Source organism: Echiichthys vipera (assembly GCF_963691815.1).
Source record: "Echiichthys vipera genome assembly, chromosome: 22".
NCBI lineage: Eukaryota > Metazoa > Chordata > Actinopteri > Perciformes > Trachinidae > Echiichthys > Echiichthys vipera.
This window is the reverse complement of record NC_139847.1, coordinates 9,288,147-9,309,790: the sequence shown is the minus strand read 5'-3', so window position 1 is coordinate 9,309,790 and position 21,644 is coordinate 9,288,147. Positions and strand designations below refer to the sequence as shown.

Genomic DNA, 21,644 nt, shown 5'->3' with positions numbered 1-21,644 from the left:
GTCAGAAAAGCGTAAGAAAATATGAAAAAGGTTTCCATGATAGTTTCCTAAAAGCCAAGGTCTCATCTCATCTCATCTTCATCCGCTTATCCGGGTTCGGGTCGCGGGGGCAGCAGCTTTAGCAGGGGACCCCAAACTTCCCTTTCCCGGGCCACATTAACCAGCTCTAACTGGGGGATCCCGAGGCGTTCCCAGGCCAGTGTGGAGATATAATCTCTCCACCTAGTCCTGGGTCTTCCCCGAGGCCTCCTCCCAGCTGGACGTGCCTGGAACACCTCCCTAGGGAGGCGCCCAGGGGGCATCCTTACTAGATGCCCGAACCACCTCAACTGGCTCCTTTCAACGCTAAGGAGCAGCGGCTCTACTCCGAGTTCCTCACGGATGGCTGAACTTCTCACCCTATCTCTAAGGGAGACTCCAGCCACCCTCCTGAGAAAACCCATTTCGGCCGCTTGTACTCGCGACCTCGTTCTTTCGGTCATGACCCAACTTTCATGACCATAGGTGAGGGTAGGAACGAAGATTGACCGGTAGATCGAGAGCTTTGCCTTCCTCAGCTCTCTTTTCGTCACAACGGTGCGGTAGAGCGACTGCAACACCGCCCCCGCTGCTCCGATTCTCCGGCCAAACTCACGCTCCATCGTCCCCTCACTCGTGAACATGATCCCGAGGTACTTGAACTCCTTCACTTGGGGTAAGGACTCATTCCCTACCTGGAGTAAGCAATCCACCGGTTTCCTGCTAAAGGTAACATTGTTAAATTGCTTTAACAGTCGATAACACAAATATATTCAGTTTACTATCATAGAAGACCAAAATCCAGCAAGTACACTCTTGCCCATAAGTTGTAATAATTTTCAGACACATTCTTCTTTTTATTTTATTTATTTATTTATTTGTTTGTTTATGTGGTTTAGTTTTCACTGTGGTATGTTTAGAAGAGATTTATCAATAAAGTTTTGAGAAGACTTACACTTATACACATCGAGAATAAATCACATTGTCACAAAGATGTTATGAGAAGAGGTAAAAAATATTTTATTCCAACTACATACATGGTCAACAGTGTACTTACATTTAAGAAAGCCAAATCAGTGAATTTTTTTAAGCATTTCTGACTGAAAAATGACTTTAAAGTTTGGAATTATTTTCCGTTGTTTGACTAAAGTGAATCAATTAGTCTTTTAGCAATGTAGTGTGTGTATATATATATATATATATATATATATATATATATATATATATATATATATATATTTCATGGAATTATATTATTTGCATTCAGAGCTTGACATTTATGTCATCAAATTAAAGGTAAAATGTTGTTTTAATGTAAAAATGAATAGATGAATAAGATAGAAGAGATACAAGTGTCATCGGACTGCAAGGCTTGTTCCGACTTGAAAAGAAATTATCAAAAGATGTGACATGAAAAGATGAAAAAGAAAGAAACTAACCAGAGCAAAGGAATTTCTTGGCCTGAGCGGTCTTCATGGTCCCCTTCTCCTGAAGCTGCAGCACCGCTGTTCGGAAGATCTTCTTGATCTCCTCCGACACGTTCCTCCAGGCCTTGTCATTCTTGGTCTTGGCTGCGCTGCTTGACTCCATCTATGCGGGACAGGAGACAGGGAGAGGACAGTCGGTTTAGACAGAGGACTCTCATCATGTACTGAGGGAATGTGGTTATTCATGTTTTCAAGTATCGTGCAGAAAAATGCCGTAACAAAGGGAATATTGTTGTGATTCATGTGAGAAACATTCATTTAGAACAAGGGCTTTTTTGTGATTAAACTTTCATATTTGAATGTTTTTAGCATCCTAAAGTTTTTTGAAGTGCAACACTGACCAAAAATGAAAAACTTTTATGACTTAAGTGAAACTCAAGGTAACATTACTGTGCAATTTTTTTAGCAAAACTCCTCCAGCTATTTTATTACCTCCTATGAAGATAAGAAGGCGTTATTCAGAAGCTAAACAGGTTTATATAAAATTAACTGGGCTGACAGAATTGCTGTTAAATGACTTTAATGGTGTCATTTGCGTTTACTTTTTTGGCAAGTAATAAAGCACTGGACTTCAAAAGGGCTCAGGAGCTGCCTGAGATGAAAACGACTTTGCTCACAAGCTCAAAACAAAGCTGCTTTTCTTTTCTGCATGCGCATATAAAAAATGTTCCTCCGGGATAATTCCACTTCTCATCCCACTCATGTGAGTAAAATAACGTATCAGGAAGAGAAAAACCGCAAAGTAATCCCTTTTTTCAGCACCTGCGGTAGCATGATATCTGGACTCACAGAGTTCTGGTAGTTCTTAAGCATTTGGGCTTTGGGCTTGAGGTAGTATGCGGGTGGCACAGAGTTTTCATCCCTGCAGTACCACTCTTCCAAGATGTGTGTGTCCAGCCCCGCCTCCACAGCTGCATCCAAGATCATCTCAAACTCCGCCGATTCCACCTCCCCCGGCACTCGGATGCTGCCGTATTTTTCTCCCACCAGACCCTGAAGAAATGGGGGAGGAAGGAGAGAAGGATAAAAGGGCAGTGAGGGTGAGAAAGAGAGATATAGGAAATACATGTAATCAAGATCCTTCAACTGTTTTAGGGCTTTTTCGGATCAGTGGTGCAGGGTGAATACTGGTCAATTATGCACACAGGGCGACTTATTTAAGGCAATTTCAGAGCTAAAGGCGCAACTCTGGTGCAGTTGAGACATCCACCAGCAAAACTGTGACATCAGGGGTTGTAGCTGCCTCCACGACTCCCACTCTGTGTGCACTATGGTGTAACTGACAGCTCTGACTATGAAGGAAATTGCTTCACACCACAGCCACACAAGTACAGTTGAAATAACAAAACTATCACGTCAATATCCCTACATACGTGACAGACAGAAAATAGAAATGGAAGCTAATGGAATGAGAGTAAAAGGTAAAGTCATCTCATTACACAATTTTGATAAGAAGAAGGAAAAGGCTGTTGTTACTGTTTTTGTTCCGTAACACAAGAGAGTAAAGTAGGGGTCACTTTGTGCCCTGTTACTCACAAGCACTGAGGTGGACGACCACTCGAGTCCAGCTATCATGCTACCGCAGGATCTATATTGTTCAATACTTGTGATTGATCCTGGGCTACAGTACAGATACCAAAATGTTGATATAACGTCATAATCCGCAAGATTTCAGATACCTTGTTTCTAGCGGCCTCTTTGGTGGTGAGATGTAACTGCAGCAGACACTCAGTCTGTCCCCTATATGTTACCCCCTTAACACACACACACGCACATGCTAAAACACACACACACACACACACACACACACACACACACACACACACACACACACACACACACACACACACACACACACTCACACACACACACACAAACATGGCTGCATAATACACTTAGCGCTACAAACAAACAAATAATGTTCCTATTACTCTTCTGCCCTTATTACAAGCCTGACTCAAGTTGGAAGTTCAACAATGAAATGCAACATAACCGACAGTGACGTGCTTCACCGGCAGACCAACCGCTCTCAGCAGCGTCACTAACATGGCGACATATTTACATCTCGGGCGGGAATGTCACCACAGACACGGATATTGGAATACTCAGCAAAGAGGCAACAAGTGCTTTCATTAGTGGGTCAGTTGATCAATCACCATTGTTTTAACTCACTCTTTGATAGATAAGAACTTAACAGACAATTAACTAGATGAAAGTCTTACGGATTATATCTTTAAATAAGGAAATTATCTAATGAATTGATCAAAAAAAAAAAAAAATTTGAAAACTGACCAAACATTCAGTGCTAATGTTTAGTACTTAGCTGGTTCTATGGGGACATTTTGGTCGGTACTTCAAAAGCACCTGAGGTTCGATAATACCAGTCCCTGCTCCTATTTCAAAGTTGCCAATTTGTTCTAGTGCTGTGAAGCAAATGTTTGTATGACACACTGTTATGTAAAACACAGCCTTGGCCAAATTTTCAGTAATCAGTAGTATTAAGGGAATAAGCAGATAAGCTTTATACATAGAACAGATGGGGCTTCTTTAAATTAAAGGAAATTAATGCATTAATTAAGGGGAGGGATGTAGATTTGGGAGAATCTAAGACTGTGAAATTTGACATAATTGTAATCGCTCCTGTGAATGTTATTAGAGTAACAACTTAACCACTGACATCACCATCATCAGTTTTATACACCAAAGCCAATACCGACAATCACTCGCCACAATCGGAAGTCAGAAACTAGAACGCTCGGCGCAGTAGCTGCATAATTAGGCCTCATTGAATTAAATAGGGGCCTTTTCATCCCACATTTATCTCCCACTCCACATGGCATATCTACTGTAAGCTCCAGCGAGTCTTCATTCAAGCCCTCGGCATCTACACAAACGCCTTTGAGTGACAGCCCATTCACTGCCATTGGAAATGATCGAGGCCATTTCCTGGCTCCATCCCTGAATTGCTCTATCAGACACATTTAAAGGACAATGGAAGCAAAGAAGAAGAAAAAAAAAATCACTGGAAACCCTCTGCTCCATGACCAGCTGATCTTTACTCCATGTGTTGTAATTCCCATGTAGCTGAAGCCTCGGGGTGAAGACGCAGAGCAAGCGAGGGACAAGCCAAATGACTGTGAGCTCCGATGAGCAGGAAAACCACGTTGGTGCGCTCACGGCAATGACGCTTCAAAGCCATTCCATGTTGGACTCCTCATTCCCTTGGCATTCGCAGTGGGAACAGATGCAGAGAACATGCAGAATCAGATGATGGCATGTGGCATGGTCTGTCGGACGGCCTACTCTCCAAGCCCACAAATGCCCGTAGTGGATTAATTAACATTTGTACCATGTTTGTGACCTAAGCTTCATTTTGCAGCTTCTTTTGGATTTAGAAGAGTTTCCATGTCCACGGTATCAGCTATTGTCAGCAAATTTTTATATCAAAACCCATAGTTTGCATTATATAAACATTAAGCGTACCTACTTAATGAGTCAAACCACACATTTAATACTTGTATCCTATACCAAAGACAGGGGTAAAAGTATTTGCAATAAAACAAGAGTGGATGATGCCTAATGCTGGTGAATGTATCCTCTTGTGACTGGAATATTCATGTTCATCTAATAAAACAAAAAGCCCTAAACAGAAAATAGTGCTAATTTAAGCACAGAACACGAGCCAAGCATATTTGTAAGGCATGAACATGCACAAGTACCAAATTAATGAAGAAAGGAAATGGATTCCTTTCTGTGTGTAACTATCTGTGCTCTCTTCCTGTCAAAAACAAAGAGTTTAATAGGTGGCAGGCAGCTCACTGTCTTCAGAGATTGACAGGAGAGGTCATGAGCTACATTCAAGCCCAAATTGTTTCAAGTGACAGGTGCTCAATTTAGCTCAGGAAAATACATAATTAGCTGCATACATTTGCTCTCCAAAAGGCTGAAATCCTTCTCAGTTTGGATTTTCTCACCATAAAAAGAGAAAAAACAACTTGAGATTATCATCGGGATGAATGTGATCCAAACCACTTATGTTTTCTTATCTTTAAAATGGAAACTATTATGATGAGTCATTTTGTATTAAATTTCAAGTCCTGCTCCCCTTAGTTGCAAATGTATGCCCGTCTGGTTGTCCGTTTTCGAAACAATGGGTGCTTAATTTTAGACAGATATCAACAAGAGCAGCTAACTTATCACACTGCCCCTAGCTAACTTGCTAATTAAGCTAACTCCCTTCATGAGTTGGTTCCTTGAGGTAAGCCTTTCATTTTTTCCAACAGACTAGTTTTCAAATAAAACCTTGTGTTATGTTAAGTATGGTAAGGAAAAATGTGAGACCAGACTCTTTTTTTCAGTCCAACATAATCCTCTTTGGCTGCTTATCTTAAGACTAAAGGTCTATGCTTTATTGTTTGCATTTTAACAGATTGTTTCACTTTAAATGTGACAGGAGAGGAGGATTGGGTAAGGATTACTGATGTTTTGTAAAAAAAAGATTTTACCTCAGTTATCACTGGCTGGTTAAGCTAGTTAGCTGAACATGCTAACATGGCCACTTACAGTTGCTGTTTCAGGGAGAGGTTTAGCAAATGGTAAATTATTTGCTTTTCAGGCTTGTACTTAATGTGCTGTATACATAAATAGCCTAAAACATTGACGTATACTCTGTGACGCCTAAACCCTACAGTATTTTTTAACGTAATATTATACCTATATTTTAAGCTAATATGGGACAGACTTGACTGTTTGGAGGTAGCTTAGATCTTTCTAAGGACCTGTGACTGGACACTTTGACAAACCAGCAGGCTACCCTGCGGGTCACCTCATCTTTAGATGACCTTCTATGACTTACGGGGCTGCAGTGATGTGTCAGTAGAAGATGGAGGTACTGGGCTGAACTATAGTAATGCTGAGAGGGAGACATATAGTTTGTGAGAGAGGTAAGGAGAGAGCAGAGAGAACAGTCACTCTCCAAGTTACTGACAAAGTCTCTGTCAGGTTGTCTCGCGATGATATAACAGGATGAATGAAGTGGCTGTGTGTGTGTGTGTGTGTGTGGAGATAGAGAATAGGATAAAACCAACTGGTGTTTCCTATCAAAATGACAAAATAAGGTGTTCAAATGCTCACACACACACAGTCCACCCTTGCGTGTAATGTACTGTCACTTCTGTCATTCCGTCAGCTTACCAAAGCCAAACTGTAAAAGATGTCCAAATATTTGCCGTGTGGTTCCCTGCCTTGCCAGAGAGCAGGCCTGGAATGAGGCCATCTAAAGTGGATTACAGCATGGCAGCTGACAAGCTAGAACTTCAATTCTGTGTGTGCGTGTGTGTGTGTGTATGTGTCTCCCTGTGTGTGTCCATGTACAGTACAGTATGTGTGTCTCTCTTTTCAAAGGGCACCGAGGGGTTAGTAGTTCTTGTTACACTTTTGCAGCTGCAGGTGCAAGAAACACAGGAGGCTAAAGTGACAAAAAGCAAAGCAAATAGTGGCCAAATTCAATTCCAGTTTTAGCCGCAGTCCTCTACCTCCCTCCCTTGAGTTTTTTATCCTTGGAAAGGGTTTTATACTCTGGCTAAGTGCACTTTATCTGATGAGCCAGTGTGGAGAGGCGACTAAGATATTGTACACAGCTACAGCATGAATCAACAAATCAATCACTCACGCGGTCAATCAATCAATGAAACATACAGTCGACTATTCTGATGTTTGCTGCGTAAGCTTTGGCACTGCAGAGGGAGGAATGCTCTAAAAAGAAACAGATGAGCTGATCATAGAAATATTAATATATATTAACTCACTCAGAGCAGTGAGTGAGCTAGTTGTATACTGTTATTATACTGTATGTTCTCTAATTTTCATAGAATACTGTTTTTGCAGTTAGTACATTTGTTTTTCTCTGTCACACAGACAACTTAGCTTGTCCTGTATTTGATGTGGTGACTTTGTCATGTCTGGAGAAAAAAAAAAATCAATGAGCCACGCTATTGCACTGGGCAATGTTATAATAAGCACAGGTACTACTGTTTATTTTTAGTCAATGCCACATACAGGGTTTTATTGCTGTGAATACTCAGATCAGCAAATGTTGATTAATCCACTACTAGTCCCTAAAACTTAACTCCTTAGTTAACTCCCTACAGTGCAGATTAAGATTAAGATTAAGTACAGTTTAAGGAAATGAATGGACTTTTTATACAAATGAAAGCTTTTACATCTCCAGTAAAACAAATGGGATTGGGGCTTGAAGGGTTTTAGGGAAGTCTTTGGAATGAGGACATGTAAAGATAAAAAGTTGGTTTTGGTCTTTTCATGAGAATGAACGAAGAATAACGTCCTGTAAACATGCAAAACATGAAGAAAAATTATTACCCAAAGAATTAATGCTTATAATCCTGTTTTACAAGATCTTACAGGAGTTGTTACACCATCATACCCAGTTTATTTTGCACACTTCATTGTGTCCATTAACCACACACATGAAAAGTTAAAGGTCTCATATCATACTCATTTTTAGGTTCATATTTATATTTTGGGTTTCTACTAGAACATGTTTACATGCTTTAATGTTTAAAAACACATTATTTTTCTCAGTGTCTTTCTGAATATACCTGTATTCACCCTCTGTCTGAAACGCTCCGTTTTGCCTCTCTTTAAGCACCTCTCTCAAAAACACCTAGGCCGCTCTAATTGTGTTGTTTTCAACATCTGTGCTCTTAGCTTCTCTGCACCATCATTGCAGCTACGGAGTGACTGAAACAGCACTGTAGCGACACTTTCTATCTGTATATAGTATAGTTGTGACATCACAACCATACAGAAGTCCTGACATGTCGTTTAAAGTCACAGTTTATGAATTTGCTGCATTTCTTTGTGGATTGAGTGTTTTGATATTTTCACAGTATTTAGATAGCACCTCAACCTGTATAAAAAATGGACGTAGCATACCCGTCAGGGTCCGTTCTCTCAACAAGTACTCGCCTCTGGGACTCACCAGCTTGTCAGACTTTGACTCCGCCTCATTTCCTCTTACCGAAAAAGGGCATGCATGACGTTGGGGGGAGGGAGATACGTCCATCTGGCTGACGAAGGAGGAGAAGTGAGGACCTGAGGCTAGCTGTCACTCAAGAAACCACGCCCCTAATTATTCCTAAACTTTAACCGCCAATAAAATAAAAACTAGCCTGGTACAAAAAATTTCACCCCCCCTCAATGTTGTCATGGAGATATGACCTAAACAAACAGACTAGAATGTTTTTTGTATCAGGACTTAAACAGGGGCCTGTTTCACAAAGCAGGTTCAAAAAACTCTGAGTCTAACCCGGAACTCTGAGTTGATCTACTCTGAGATAGGAAACTCTGAGTTTTCGGTTCCAGAACAGCAGATTTGCGTCAGGTTGATCAACTCAGAGTAGTTTGACCTGGAGTTAAGCGCGTGCACCACAAGTAAAAAAAGACAGCATCAATGGAGCCCTGATTCGACGAGTCACCATGGCAACGGGGAAGCGAAGGGCTACGCTACAACTGGAAATGGAAATATTAATGCGCTCATACGGGGAGTTTGAGCAGGTTTACACCGCTGCTGCAGCAAAAGAGAGGGAGACGGTGCTGGAGGACATTGCGGCTCGGGTCAGTGCATAAGTTTAAATGTAGTCCAGTTGCAATCACAGTAATATCACAGGGGGAACTGCATGAGTGGGAGCCTATTCATTTATTTCATTTAAGTGCAACCCCGCGGGGGAGAAGCGCAGCTTAAGATGAAACATAAAAACATTTTTCAAACAGGTAACACCTCAGCACAGTCTCATGGTGACGCTTCATTTTGAGCATTATTTACATCGTAAAGTAAATATTACCGTAAGTGGCTGTTTTTTATACAACATTTCAATGTTGTATAAAAAACTCCCATTTGCAAAAAAAACGCAGCGCAACACACAATATCTGCTGTGATATGAAAGCATTACTGGTTGTTAATGTTGGAAATGTAAGGAGGGATGACATGGACTGTGACATGAAACGGTGTTGTGCCGTATTCAGCCCCCTCGCATTATAGGTGATATTCTGGATCAGAAGGCTATACAGTACAGGAGTAGTTTATATACCGGTAACCCAACTAAAAGCACACACTTTTGAACCTATGAATTGCAAGAAAAGCTGGAATTATATTTAGAAACGCTAAGTCAAATACATTCAACTTGCTCAAAAGATCCATTTCATTCATTTTGTAATTATGGCTGCAGCATATTAAGGACGTCTATGCGCGGTCTGATAATCATCTCCCGACCAATATTTAATTATCTGCGCAGTAATGCTGCAGCTTCATCCACGGGATTGTTATCAGAAGGACACGCCATGGTAGTGAAATAGTCGCCACCTAATATAACTTCTAATGACTGATGTTTGCAGTGATTTTCTGAAAAAACAGACGGAACTCTAGCAGAACTATACTTCGCCAAAACTCGCCCGCTGACTGAATGAATGAGGAAATGAAACACCGTGTGTGGCTGAAAGAGGGCGGAGACAGAGAGAAACTCAAGGTTTTCTGAGAAAAACCTGGTCCCGACCAGGTTAGTTTCAGAGAGCATGTTACCATGGTAACTGACCGAGAGTTTAAGTTACCTCCCTTTGTGAAACAGGCTAGAGTTACCCCTCTGTCTCTGGTTTGAGTTACCTCCCTTTGTGAAACGGAAAACTCAGAGTTTCCCTCATTTCAGGGTTAACATACTCAGAGTTTTCACTAAACCTGCTTTGTGAAACAGGCCCCAGGTTTAATTATGCTGTGAAAACGGGCTGTTTAACATGGGGGTCAATGAGAAACTGCTCTATTGTGCAAACTACTCCTAGTGGACACTTGGAGAACTGCTGTTTTGGGTAGTTCTGTATTGGAACAACCAGGAAGTTGCTGTGGTGGCGGCTTGACCTCAACCGGCTTTATAATAATTAAAAAAATAAAGACATGGTAAAATCACTTTGTATATCAACTTCCACTGAAGATAAGAGGTGAACCAACCACGTAAGTAGTGACATCACGTTAACTGAATGGAGGAGAAGCATAGAGAAAATAAGAGCTACAGTATCCTCAACTATCCTCTTACATGCAGTAAACCTGCTACATGACCGGACAAGCAGATGAACTGGATGAGCGGCTGCATGCAGTGTTTTTGTTGTTGTGTCTTTTTAACAGGAGGGAATTTGAGACTATTGGAGAAGTGAAGAGCGGAAAGAAAATAAGAAGAAGAAGAAAAAAAGCGGTCGTTGCTCATTGTCATGCTTAATCTCCGGGTCAATGACACCATCACCATGCCAACCCCTGCTATCGCCATGGAAACCGGCTTTATTGCATGGACGGGTTAGAGAAAACCCCCCCTCACACAGGTGTGGTGAGGGGGGCTTTCCTGGTGTGTGGTTTGTGTATGTGTATTTCCGTATGAGTGTGTTCAGCAACCCTGCACTGCCACCTGTCTTGTGTTCAGCCGTGCCCTTTAAAAAAAAAAAAAAAAACACTTGCTGCAATTGATTCCTCGCCTAAAGAAAGACTGACATATCCGATAAAAAGCTGGTTATATAACAGCTGACTTCTTGATGGTCACACACAGCTCTTAAATGAAAAGAACTTTGATTTTATAGTTGTAATTTCACTCAAGGACCATTTTTTCCCCATGTAGTGGGATTAACAATTTAAAAATGATGAAGGAGATATATCTACAGATCTGGGTGTACAGCACAGCACCGAAACGATTCGTAGAGGTGAATGAGGAGAGAGGTGTGTGCCAAATAGAGTATTAAGATGTTTCTAGTTGTTGCACAGATCCTCTGTGGCAGCAAGAAACACACCTTCACTACGCATGTCAATCCTGTTTCCTGTGTAGTGTTTCTGGGGATCCTGTTATTCCAACTTCATCCTCCCATCCTCCCCATTCTCCCTTCCTCTTGTTCTGCAATAGAAACACATCCTACCTCCTCTGTCTTCCTTTACGTCAATAATCAATGCAGATGTAATTTTGCTTTTGAGAGATTCTTTCCTTCTCCATCCTTCCTTCTGTTCATTCATTCTGCCCCCTCTAAACAATGAGCTTGGCCCAGACTCCCAGATCAGCTTCTCTTTGAAGTCTCCTTTTACTGCCATGTGGCTGTTTATGCTGTAAATGTGTGTGTGTGTGTGTGTGTGTTAGCTGGGGCTGACGTTTACGCCTCTTGTCCACACAACTCCAGCGACTCTGAGCCCCTGAAATGGAGACAATTTGGAAACGCTGCTGTGTTTGATTTGATTTAAGTTTGAAAAATCCGGGGTTGTGTTTTGCTCTGGACAGACATAAACGCTGGATGCTTGGAAATGCTTACGCAGGCATCTACAGTACGTCAGTCGGTATATCAGTAAGGTGGGCTGACATATGACATGCATTTTCAGGCTGTTAATATGGACAGGGATTATTTCTGATACGAAGCTAAAAGGCTTGTGGACGGAGATCGTTTTGGATTAGAAGTAGCGTTTTAAGGACGAAATGAAAACGTAGCAGATGTGGATGTAGCCTAAGTGAGTGAAGGTGATGATAATGGTGGGTGTGTAGAAACTCAACGACTGAGATTGAAACTGACAGGAAGGAAATTAAATAAATTATTAACACAGCAAAATGAGAGCGCTGAAAGCAGAGGAGGGACTGGGATTTGCTCGAACAAAGCACAGTGACACAAACGCACGCGCAACAGAATGTAAAGAACTACTGTATGTTATTGCAGACATAACAAGACCCTAAAATCTGCTGGTGGTTTCCCTGTCCTCACATATATATCTAGGTCTATCACCCTGTAAAAATAAACAACTGTACTCCGGAGATGCCCCAGACAACCCAGAACTGTCATGAACGGGGATCCGAGTCCCAGATCAAAGAAAACGCCGCCGCTGCTGCTCAGAGCTCCCCAGTCCTAGAAACGGGGCTGGCTAGCCCAGCTGCAGCAGACAAGTCTGAATGGGACTTCATTCTGTGGAGCTATTGTGGGCTCCTCTGCATAAAACCCTTCATTCACCGCCGAGACGGACGAGTAGAATATGCCATTAAAGATTTAACCCGCCAGATGGGACATGCACTATAGATGCGTGTGTGGCGGTGTAAAAACGTCTGTATCAAACGGAGCCAGAGTGCACCTCGACTGATTCTCAGTCTCATGATGGGGAACAAGCAAGCTGACCTCGAGTGGTATTCCTCGAGGTCAGCTGGAGTTAAGGTGGTGAAATTGCAACGGGCAAAGAGGGCGGCAGGGCGTTATGGTAAACACCAAGCCAGCAGCACAAAAGTGGGGAGAGCGCGTCTTCCTTTCCCACTCAGATCTGATAATTCCAGTACAGTTTAATTTGAGTGATCTTACATTGTACAACCCAATACCGCACACACGTCTCAATGGGCTTTGAGGCCATAGCGTCAAAGAGCAAATAACGACAAAAAAGTATCCAAGAAAAATTGTAAGGCGGCCAACGTTATGAGTAAAGAACTTTTCAAAGTGCAGGGTTCACTGCTAAAGTACTCTGGCAATATCTGTATGAAATACGACATGGTGTTGCAATTTTAACGCACAACACTGGCAAAGAAAAAATGTGGGCATACAGTAGATTAGATTAGAAAGTCGAGGGGTGAGAACCCGAATAAAGTGAGTGACATTCTGTCCTCCCTTTGTTTACTACATTCAATCTTAAATAACAAGATTTTAAGATTGGTAAGATTGGGTGGGTGACATTACATTTAATAAACAATAATATATATTTTCAAGTGCACTCACTGTCTGGTGTGCACATAAGACATGAAGAGGAATAAAAAAAATAAAGTAGATAGAAAGTACAATTAAAATACTATAGTAAACCAATATAATGGCAGTAGAAAGAGCTCATCAAGAGCTTTAATTTGACTTAGTTTAATCAAAAATGTAGTTTACACCCCTCTGATCTCACCCCTGCAAATCCTCTTCTCATAACAACAATACAAATATATATGTTTTATGCGTTTCTGTGCTGCTCACACACACATGACATGCTCTAGTAGCTGTGACATGTATCAAACACGCCCTTTGGTGGAGGGCGGGCTTTGCAAACTGTCAAGTTCCCTGCCTACTTTTTTCCAGGTGCTCCCCCACACTGATGAAAACTGTGGTGCAAACAGCTGCTGCTAATGTAGCATTTATGGGTAAAAAAGGCCTGTCTGACATTTTGATTATGTGGTTTTAAGGCAGCTTTTAAAGAAAATAACTGTGTGTTTGTGCCACTCTACCCATGGTGTTCCCTGTTTCTGATCTGTTCTTTGCAAGAGAAACCATTTAAAGCCAAATGTGGGTTTATCCTATCTGTGGAGTCCCTGCTTGGACTACGACTCACTGCCTTACTTTACCTTTAAGTTAAGTCCCAACGCCTCCAGTGTGTGTGACCTGCTGTTTTGCTGTTTTGTGTGCTTGGTTATATCAGAAGTTGTTTTATTACTTTTCTGTGGCTGATGTAATAACATTACTGGCTACTAGTTTCTGCTACAGTGCTACCATCTACTTATGTGTAGAATTTTATTCACCACTTCTTGATGGTGAACATTAATGGGTTGTTGATGTATTTGCGCGCCCTATGACGTAACTTGCTGATTAATATAGTGGAAACCGATACGAATGCTTCAGAAAATAAGCTTAACTCAAGGTCCATTTACTAGTTTATTCTGGAGCTTTCAACGGCATCCCATGCTCTTCATGTGCGGATGAAGGTTTCTCCGTTCTTCATTGTGAGTTTATTATCGTCACTCCCCAAACTGCTATACTGAGGTTGATAAGGTCCCGAGGAGTGATAAGTGGGTGACATGATGCTGAATATCTACCATGTATGTGATTTTTTTTTTCATGGGAATTTAAAAAAAAGCTTCTTTTCGTCCCTAAAAACTTTGCAGCAGCCAAACAAATCAACTTATTATCCCAGTGGAAGAGTTGTGAAGGGATATTCTGTAATATCTATAGTTGCTGGAGCCGTTTTACTTACACTCTAACGGAATGTGATGCGAGTGAGTGTCGGCAACAAAATCAGCTTGATTGCATTGTCTTCTCTGTCCTTACTGTGCAGCGTGACGCGTTGTTTTGAACTGAACTTTTGAGGGCCTGTTTCCATTCATTTTTGTCGCTCGCTTTAAAACACAGATGGACGAGGATCGGCTGATTCAAGTTGAAAGGGGGAGATATATATATATATATATATATATATATATATATATATATATATATATATATATATATAAATGAGTCGTTGAAGCTAAACAGTGCCAGTTAAGGTAAAACCAGAGGAGTCTTGGAGGTAATGAGTGTGTCTGGCGGACTGCAGGGCTACTGTGTGAGTGTGCATACGTGTGTTGCAGAGTGGAGCGTTGGGGTGACAGGATTTGAAGTGACGGCGCCAGCTCCCTATTTGTTAAACAAAATGGTAGTTTGTCAGATGGCGCTCTGGAAATTTAGCTGTTTTACAGGAGCACATATTACAACTCGTTCCTCACATTCAGTGCATGTTTAAGGAGCTCAGTTTGGACAGGGAGTGCGTGATGTCAGACAATTCTTGGCAATAATCGGACGCTCCCTCGCTGTTAGGACACGGTGTGAGGAGCTTCCCGCTGGAATGAATCATTTAGCTGCAAATGTTTTGTTTGTGTGAGAGAGAAAGAGAATGACGACTTGTGAATGAGAGAGGAAGGAGAAACTCTGTCTGGGGGCTGGAGATTATGCTCCCTGGAGGACAGGGCTCCTATCCTACCCATAATGCATTACGTCTCCCTGTGATCTCTCCTCAATTTCACCTTCTGCAAACGGATCTGTTCTATTTGAATAATTCACCATCAATTGCTCTTCCCGTCTTCACTCCTGTCTTGATCCGTCTCCTTCCTGACTTTTTTTCTTTTTTATGCAACCTAAAATTATCTTAAAAAGATCACTGAAATGTCAGCCGTAATTACGCATCATGCTACACTCCCTCTCGGTCTCTCTCTCTCTCTCTCCCCTCGTCGAGGTCTTCACATAATTCATCCATACAAGTGTAATTTTAGCTTTGCATGGACTTTCACTATTTCCAATACACTAACCCAAGATAAGATGAGTTTGTGGAGTTGCTGCATCACCAACCCGTCAGAATGAAAATATATTATTTTCTGAAGTGATGCAATTATTGGCATTTTCAGCACCCTAACCAACCCCAATCAACTACTATCAAAAACCTGCACACGTTAAAAAAAGAGATAAAAAGGATTCTACCTCACACATTTATCCACTGTCAACAGAAGAGACACAGAAGACAGGACTTCAAAAGCTGCTGTCGCTTCAGTGTCGTTTTTCATCCAATGATAAAAAAAAGTGATTTTTTTCCCCCTCTTATTAGGTTTCACGCAGCTATTAGATCTTCAGAAGCAAACACGATATCACATCAGAGCCATGGAATGAGATAGAGAGGGTAGAAACTGGTGAGGAAAACTGAAGCGGACACACAGTGTTCCTGTAGTTAATTGGAACCTGTGCGGTGTGTAATACTTACAACAAAACATGGTCCCGCTGACGTCTTAAGACATTCCTCCAGGAGCTTCATCCTGAGTCGCTGCAGCTCCGGACTGTCCCACTCCTCTGGGTCCGCACCCCAGTACAGGTCCACCACCTGAGAACACACAAACATGAGTTACTCTGTGTTCTAATAAGGGCAAAAGGGTTAATTAAATGTTATAAGCGTGGCACGTTTTCTTGCTTTTGTTTTACTATAGACAAGAATAAATAGAGATTTTCTTACAATACAGGCAAAACTTGCAAACACGTTGTTTCAGTACAATTAAATACAGGGTGGTCAGACTTTATGCACACACTGAAATGTAACAAACTTATAGGAGAACAAAAATAGTTCAGCAGAGAAGTGCTGTATTTGAGGTAAACCTGGGGCCGTATTCACAAAACATTTTATCTTAGCGCTAAGAGTTCTTCTATCGAGCACTAAAAGTTCTTGGTTAAGAGTCATTTCTTAAACCTATTCCCAAAGCCTCTGAGACCAACTTTTCCTAAGGAGGTGGAGGGACTAAACTAAGACTAGAGGGCGGGGTTGACGTGCCACGGAGGGGGTCTCCCTCGACATGTTTCCTTCTAAGGTTTGGCATTTCAGATAATTCCAACTGTAAACACACCGCAGAGAAACACGAGGAAACACATGCTGCGACAACCCCCCCCTTACAGCAGATTCCTGGGTCTCTCGATAGTCTAGCATGTCGGTTGGGGCCTAACAAGTGGCCTACAACAGGATGTATTATTCTTGATGACCTTTTGCTGCTCGGAGGGTTGGGTTTTAGTCTTAAAGAGAACTGTGTAATTTTTTTCTTTTATTCTTCTTCTCTCTATTGATTCCGCTCGTCCATCTCCTGGTGGCAGTGTGTGAGGAGTAAAACTAGAGAACAAAGCGGGGGGTGAGGTGAAGCCAAAGTGATTCAACAGCCCTCTTCTTTCATGCTCTGCTGCTCGCCAGACTAGCTAGCTCAAATGAGTTTAGCCTGGCACAATGACTGACACATCCGCAGTGTGGCAGAGAACAGCGGTGACTGGCAGCCCTATATAACCGGATGGCACTGAAATTGAGAGCGTGGTTTACTTTGACAGTCTGGGAGATATTTGCTTCTCCCGTTATTGGAGGGAGCAGCGGGAGGGCTGGAGCTACACCTCAGCGCATCTGCATGATTGTTGTTGCGCACCTGTGAGCAGCTGTGTTAGTGTGGAAAGAGACAGTTTTCAATGAGCTGCATATTTCATCCACAGCCTGGGGCAGCTACCAACAAACAGCCTCATTATCAATTATTCCAGTGGTTTGCAACCTTTCCCCCTCGGAAAGCAAAGCTCTGTTTTAACACAGGGTTTCACAGGCTGCATACTGTACATCTATGGGTAGTGACAAGTGATGGTCGACCCAGATCATTTTAAGGATTCTGGTTATTCTGAGTCACTCCCTTATATGATCCGAGTTGTGCGGTTCATTTGAGTTAAATTCACTCGATCGCTAATGAAACTTGCTCCTACGATATAATCTACAGTTAATGCAGCCACTCACTTCAGCCAGTGCATGACCAAATGGACGCCGTGGATGTGTAGGGGAGTATTATCCTCAATCGTGTGTGAACATAGTTTGTGATTGAGTGAGTCTAACTGATCCACTCACACAGTGACAGGGCTGTGCAGGAGCCGAGTCAGCCATGCGGTGGGTCTCTGTTGCCAGTGGCACTCGCCACATGAGTAATAGACTTCAAGAAAATGTGGGTTATTCATTCTCGGCGCAAAACAGGGTCAAATAACCTAATATTAATTTGAGGATTTAAGGAATGGGTTTTGTAGTAGCTTATACCTAAAGCACATTCAAATAGTGCTATAAATCAGTTGCATGAGTTGTGGGCTTATAACTTGAGGAAGTGTGGGTCATTTCTCCAGGTGCAGCAGGGTCTTGTTAGCCATGACTCAGACTGTCCGTCAATCAGACGATTCACCATCTCTCGCATGAGTCACCATGTAACCGGATGTATCCTGATCCGGATCTCAGACTGACTGTGGCTCACTCAGTCCCATAGGCAACGTTTGATGATACAAATGAACATGCTGCAGGTTATATAACATTTGGCAGCATATGTAGAGTTCACTGTTGCTGATGTAAACATTTCAAGATGTTCGGGTTCGATGAAATTCTCATTTAATAGCGGGAGGACTCAACTGACTCGAGTGAATGGTCATGATTCTTGAGTTATTTTAGTGAGCCGGGTGAAAGAGCCGGGGTGGCGAGTTAACCGATCATGCCTTGTAGTGACCACTTCAACCAAAAAGACAGACATCTGCATTACGGGTGGGATTATATAGACACAAATGCCATTATCGATTCTGCTTACTATTCTAATTTTTTTTCGTGTGGAAAAGACGTCTGAACACAGTGTACATGAAACGAGAGAATATTTGTACAGCCTTCGGTTTCATTTAGGTTTTCTTCATCAAAGAAAGAAATCTAAGCCTGTCAACGTGGCACTAATGTTAATATAACAGGATATTTACCCTCGCTAACGGCGGGGATGTTCGTTTGGGCGGCAGTGGCTCGTGCGTAAAGTGTCAAATACAAGAGATTCCTGGTTGTAAAAGATGTTCATATTGCTGAACGTTTTACAGACATTACAAGCTGCACTGTTGTCATCTTTCTTTCCTAGAAATGAAGCCATGTTTGAAGCCATGAAGGACCGTTTCTTCCTCTCCAACATGAATCCTTGTCGAGAGTCTCCAGCAGTGTAGACGCAAGTGTTCGACGTGATTGTTTTGCAACGTGCAACTGTCATAAAACCCGGCATTGATAGGAAGTGATAAGCTCAGAGGCAAACGTTTACTGGTGGATTGGACAGTTTGGAACCGGTTCTGGATTCCCATCCCTAATCTTCGAATTTCTTATTGTGTCCAACTGAAAGTCAAAAGTCCATAGATATCTAAGGTATAATATATATGTATTGTATTTCTCATGTTAATCGCTTACTCTATACACTGTCAGAATATAGTGAAGAACATATCTGGCTAATCTACAGTCCAAAACCCAAAGATATTTAGTTTGCAAAAGGCAAATAGAAGCTGGCCCTTGGTAATTTTATTAGGTTCGTTTCCACTATGGTCGACTACCCTGAGTAAGGCGGGTCTATGTCGCCAAAAACACCCCTCATTTGCATGTGAGTCGCTCGGGAGGACATTTGATCAGGTAGGAAATGGCCCTGTCGGAGAGCACTGTGTGCTCTTTTGTCCCCTGAGATTTACCAGATTGCTGATTGGATGTAGCTGGATGTGACGTGTGGTAGAACAAACACTGCAACAACGAGTAGACGCTTTTATCCAGTGGTGTAGAAGAACACAGCGCAGAAAATGACCTGTGCACGGATTCTGAATTGAATTTCCGACCTGTGGTCCTTTCCTGCATGCTCCATACCTCTCTCTCTCTCTCCCATTTACACATAAATGCGCACACACACACACACACAAACACAACCTGTACAGCAGCAGGGTGACAGCCTCTCTGTCAACAAACGCTTTTACAGTGCCTCGAATATTTAAGGTGGAGTGTTTTCCTTCATGTTACTTGTACATAACTCGACGCTTTGAGTCAAACTACAACTTTTCTGTATTTCTCACTTAGATGAAGAGCGTGCGCTGCTGTATCACTGAACAGCTGATCACCGTTGATCTAAACCCATTCAGAGTGATACGTAACCTCTGGAGTCTCCTAAATCTCTCTTGGGCCTTTTTCTTCGGAAACACGGCGAGTGAACGGCCATTTGACAGGAAGTGGACTGAAACTCTTCGGGAGGCTGCTCACAGGGCTAGTGAAAACACGCCTATTATCAAAGTAGAGGGTGTACCCCGCCTCACGCCCGATGTCAGCTGGGATCGGCTCAAGCCCCCCCGCGCCCCCGAGAGGGACAAGCGGTTGAAGATGAATGAATGAATGCCTAGTGATTTTCTATAGAAGGACTAATCAATGAATCAACTTATTGTTTTAATTCTAAATTATATAAGTAAATAAAATGGTTGGAAATGTATTTTCTATAGATAGACTTTATTGGCAGTACTACCAACAGACAGAAGTGACATCAGAGTGGACGTGGGATAAAACTGAATTACAACCGGGCTGATTAGGTGGAGTTATAAGCCTCTTTCCATTATTCTGAACCACCAAAGGCTTTTACTCTGGAAAAGAACTCTCCCACACACACACGCACACACACGCACACGCACAAGCACACACACACACACACACACACACACACACACACACACACACACACACACACACACACACACACACACACACACACACACACACACACACACACACACACACACACACACACAAACACACACACGTTAAGCATCCCTCACTGTTGTGGAAAACTCATTGCGTAGCACATCAGTCACTGTGTATCAGTGTCACTAATCTACTTCCAACTTCCAACGTGTGGGAGACTGCAATCGGGCCTGTGTTGACAAGGAGCTGAGGGAGGGGGAATGAATTGAGATGAGCGCCCCGATTACGATGGGTTTCTACTGGGTTTCAGCAGGTGATTGGGAGGATGCATGGTAATTAAAAGCTAAATGAAGATATTAGTCATATCTTTTTTCGCTGCTCGTGCGTGTGTGAGGAGGATACACTGATTAAATTTGCCCCATCACCCGCTGCGCTTCACTGGAGTATGGAGGGATGGATAAAGGAAGGAGAAAAGGGAAGAAACACTCAAGGGGTGTTTATCCCTAAAAAAGAAAGAAGGCAAGGACACATAAATGGTTACAAGGGAAAGTATTTGGACAGGGGGGTTAATAGGTCTTTTTAATGAAGGAGGCACAGTTAGATGAAGACTCCCGTGGGACTGGCTTCGGCTGGAACCGTTTCAGTTTCCTTGTGTCTTTTTGCCCTCCTCCTCTTTTTTCTTTCATGCCAACTTCTCCTTCATCTTTGCCGCTCCTCTCTCTGATTACTTTCCCTCTTCCCCACTCTTCCACCCTTTCTCTCTCTCTTCCACTAAACTATGGTAGTGGGGGTGTCGTTGCTTATGTAAGAGCCGAAGCAGCTTCTGCTAAGCTGCTTTCTAATGCATAAAGGCATTTGCCCATGGCGGGTCAAGTGCAGGAGAAGCCTTTTTTTTTTTTTTTTAATTTATTGAATGTTAGACTATTAGACTTTGGGATTATGCCCAAGATGCCCAGGAAGAAAGGGCATGAAATCAGGCGGGAAAAAGGCGGAAAACACCACTAGCAGAAAGACTCTGCAGTTACAGTAAAAATAGATACGGTGCCAACATAAATATATCTTAAGCTCTCTACTGCGAGCAATTTCATCAGGAAACATGTAGTAAATCTCTAAGAATGTTTGATGAGTACAGCTTTCTTAGTGCTTGAAGGAAGTGCAGGTTCTAGCAGCAAATCCATGGCCAAATATGAAATATTTGCAGTGATATGAAATACATACACAAAACTGAGTTAAGAAAGATCACAGGAAGAGGGGTTGAAAAGGATTTAGACCTAAATTTCAGATCCCTTAATGCTGTGTTTTACTTTACTTATTTCAATAGTCTGCCTGCTTTCGATAAGAAGTCCAATTTCACT

At 42.2% G+C, this 21,644-nt stretch overlaps 1 protein-coding gene across 1 annotated transcript in view; it reads right to left on the bottom strand.

The window, feature by feature from the left end:
* Positions 1-21,644, bottom strand: part of LOC310964242 (NACHT and WD repeat domain-containing protein 2-like) — a gene marked incomplete at its 5' end in the record, with an annotated part of 50,453 nt that overhangs the window by 11,898 nt on the left and 16,911 nt on the right. The window contains 3 exons of the mRNA XM_083937300.1: positions 1,458-1,608; positions 2,295-2,498; positions 16,042-16,158. Of these exons, the coding sequence (XP_083793426.1) occupies positions 1,458-1,608; positions 2,295-2,498; positions 16,042-16,158 (472 nt within the window). The remainder of the gene's footprint in view (positions 1-1,457; positions 1,609-2,294; positions 2,499-16,041; positions 16,159-21,644) is intronic.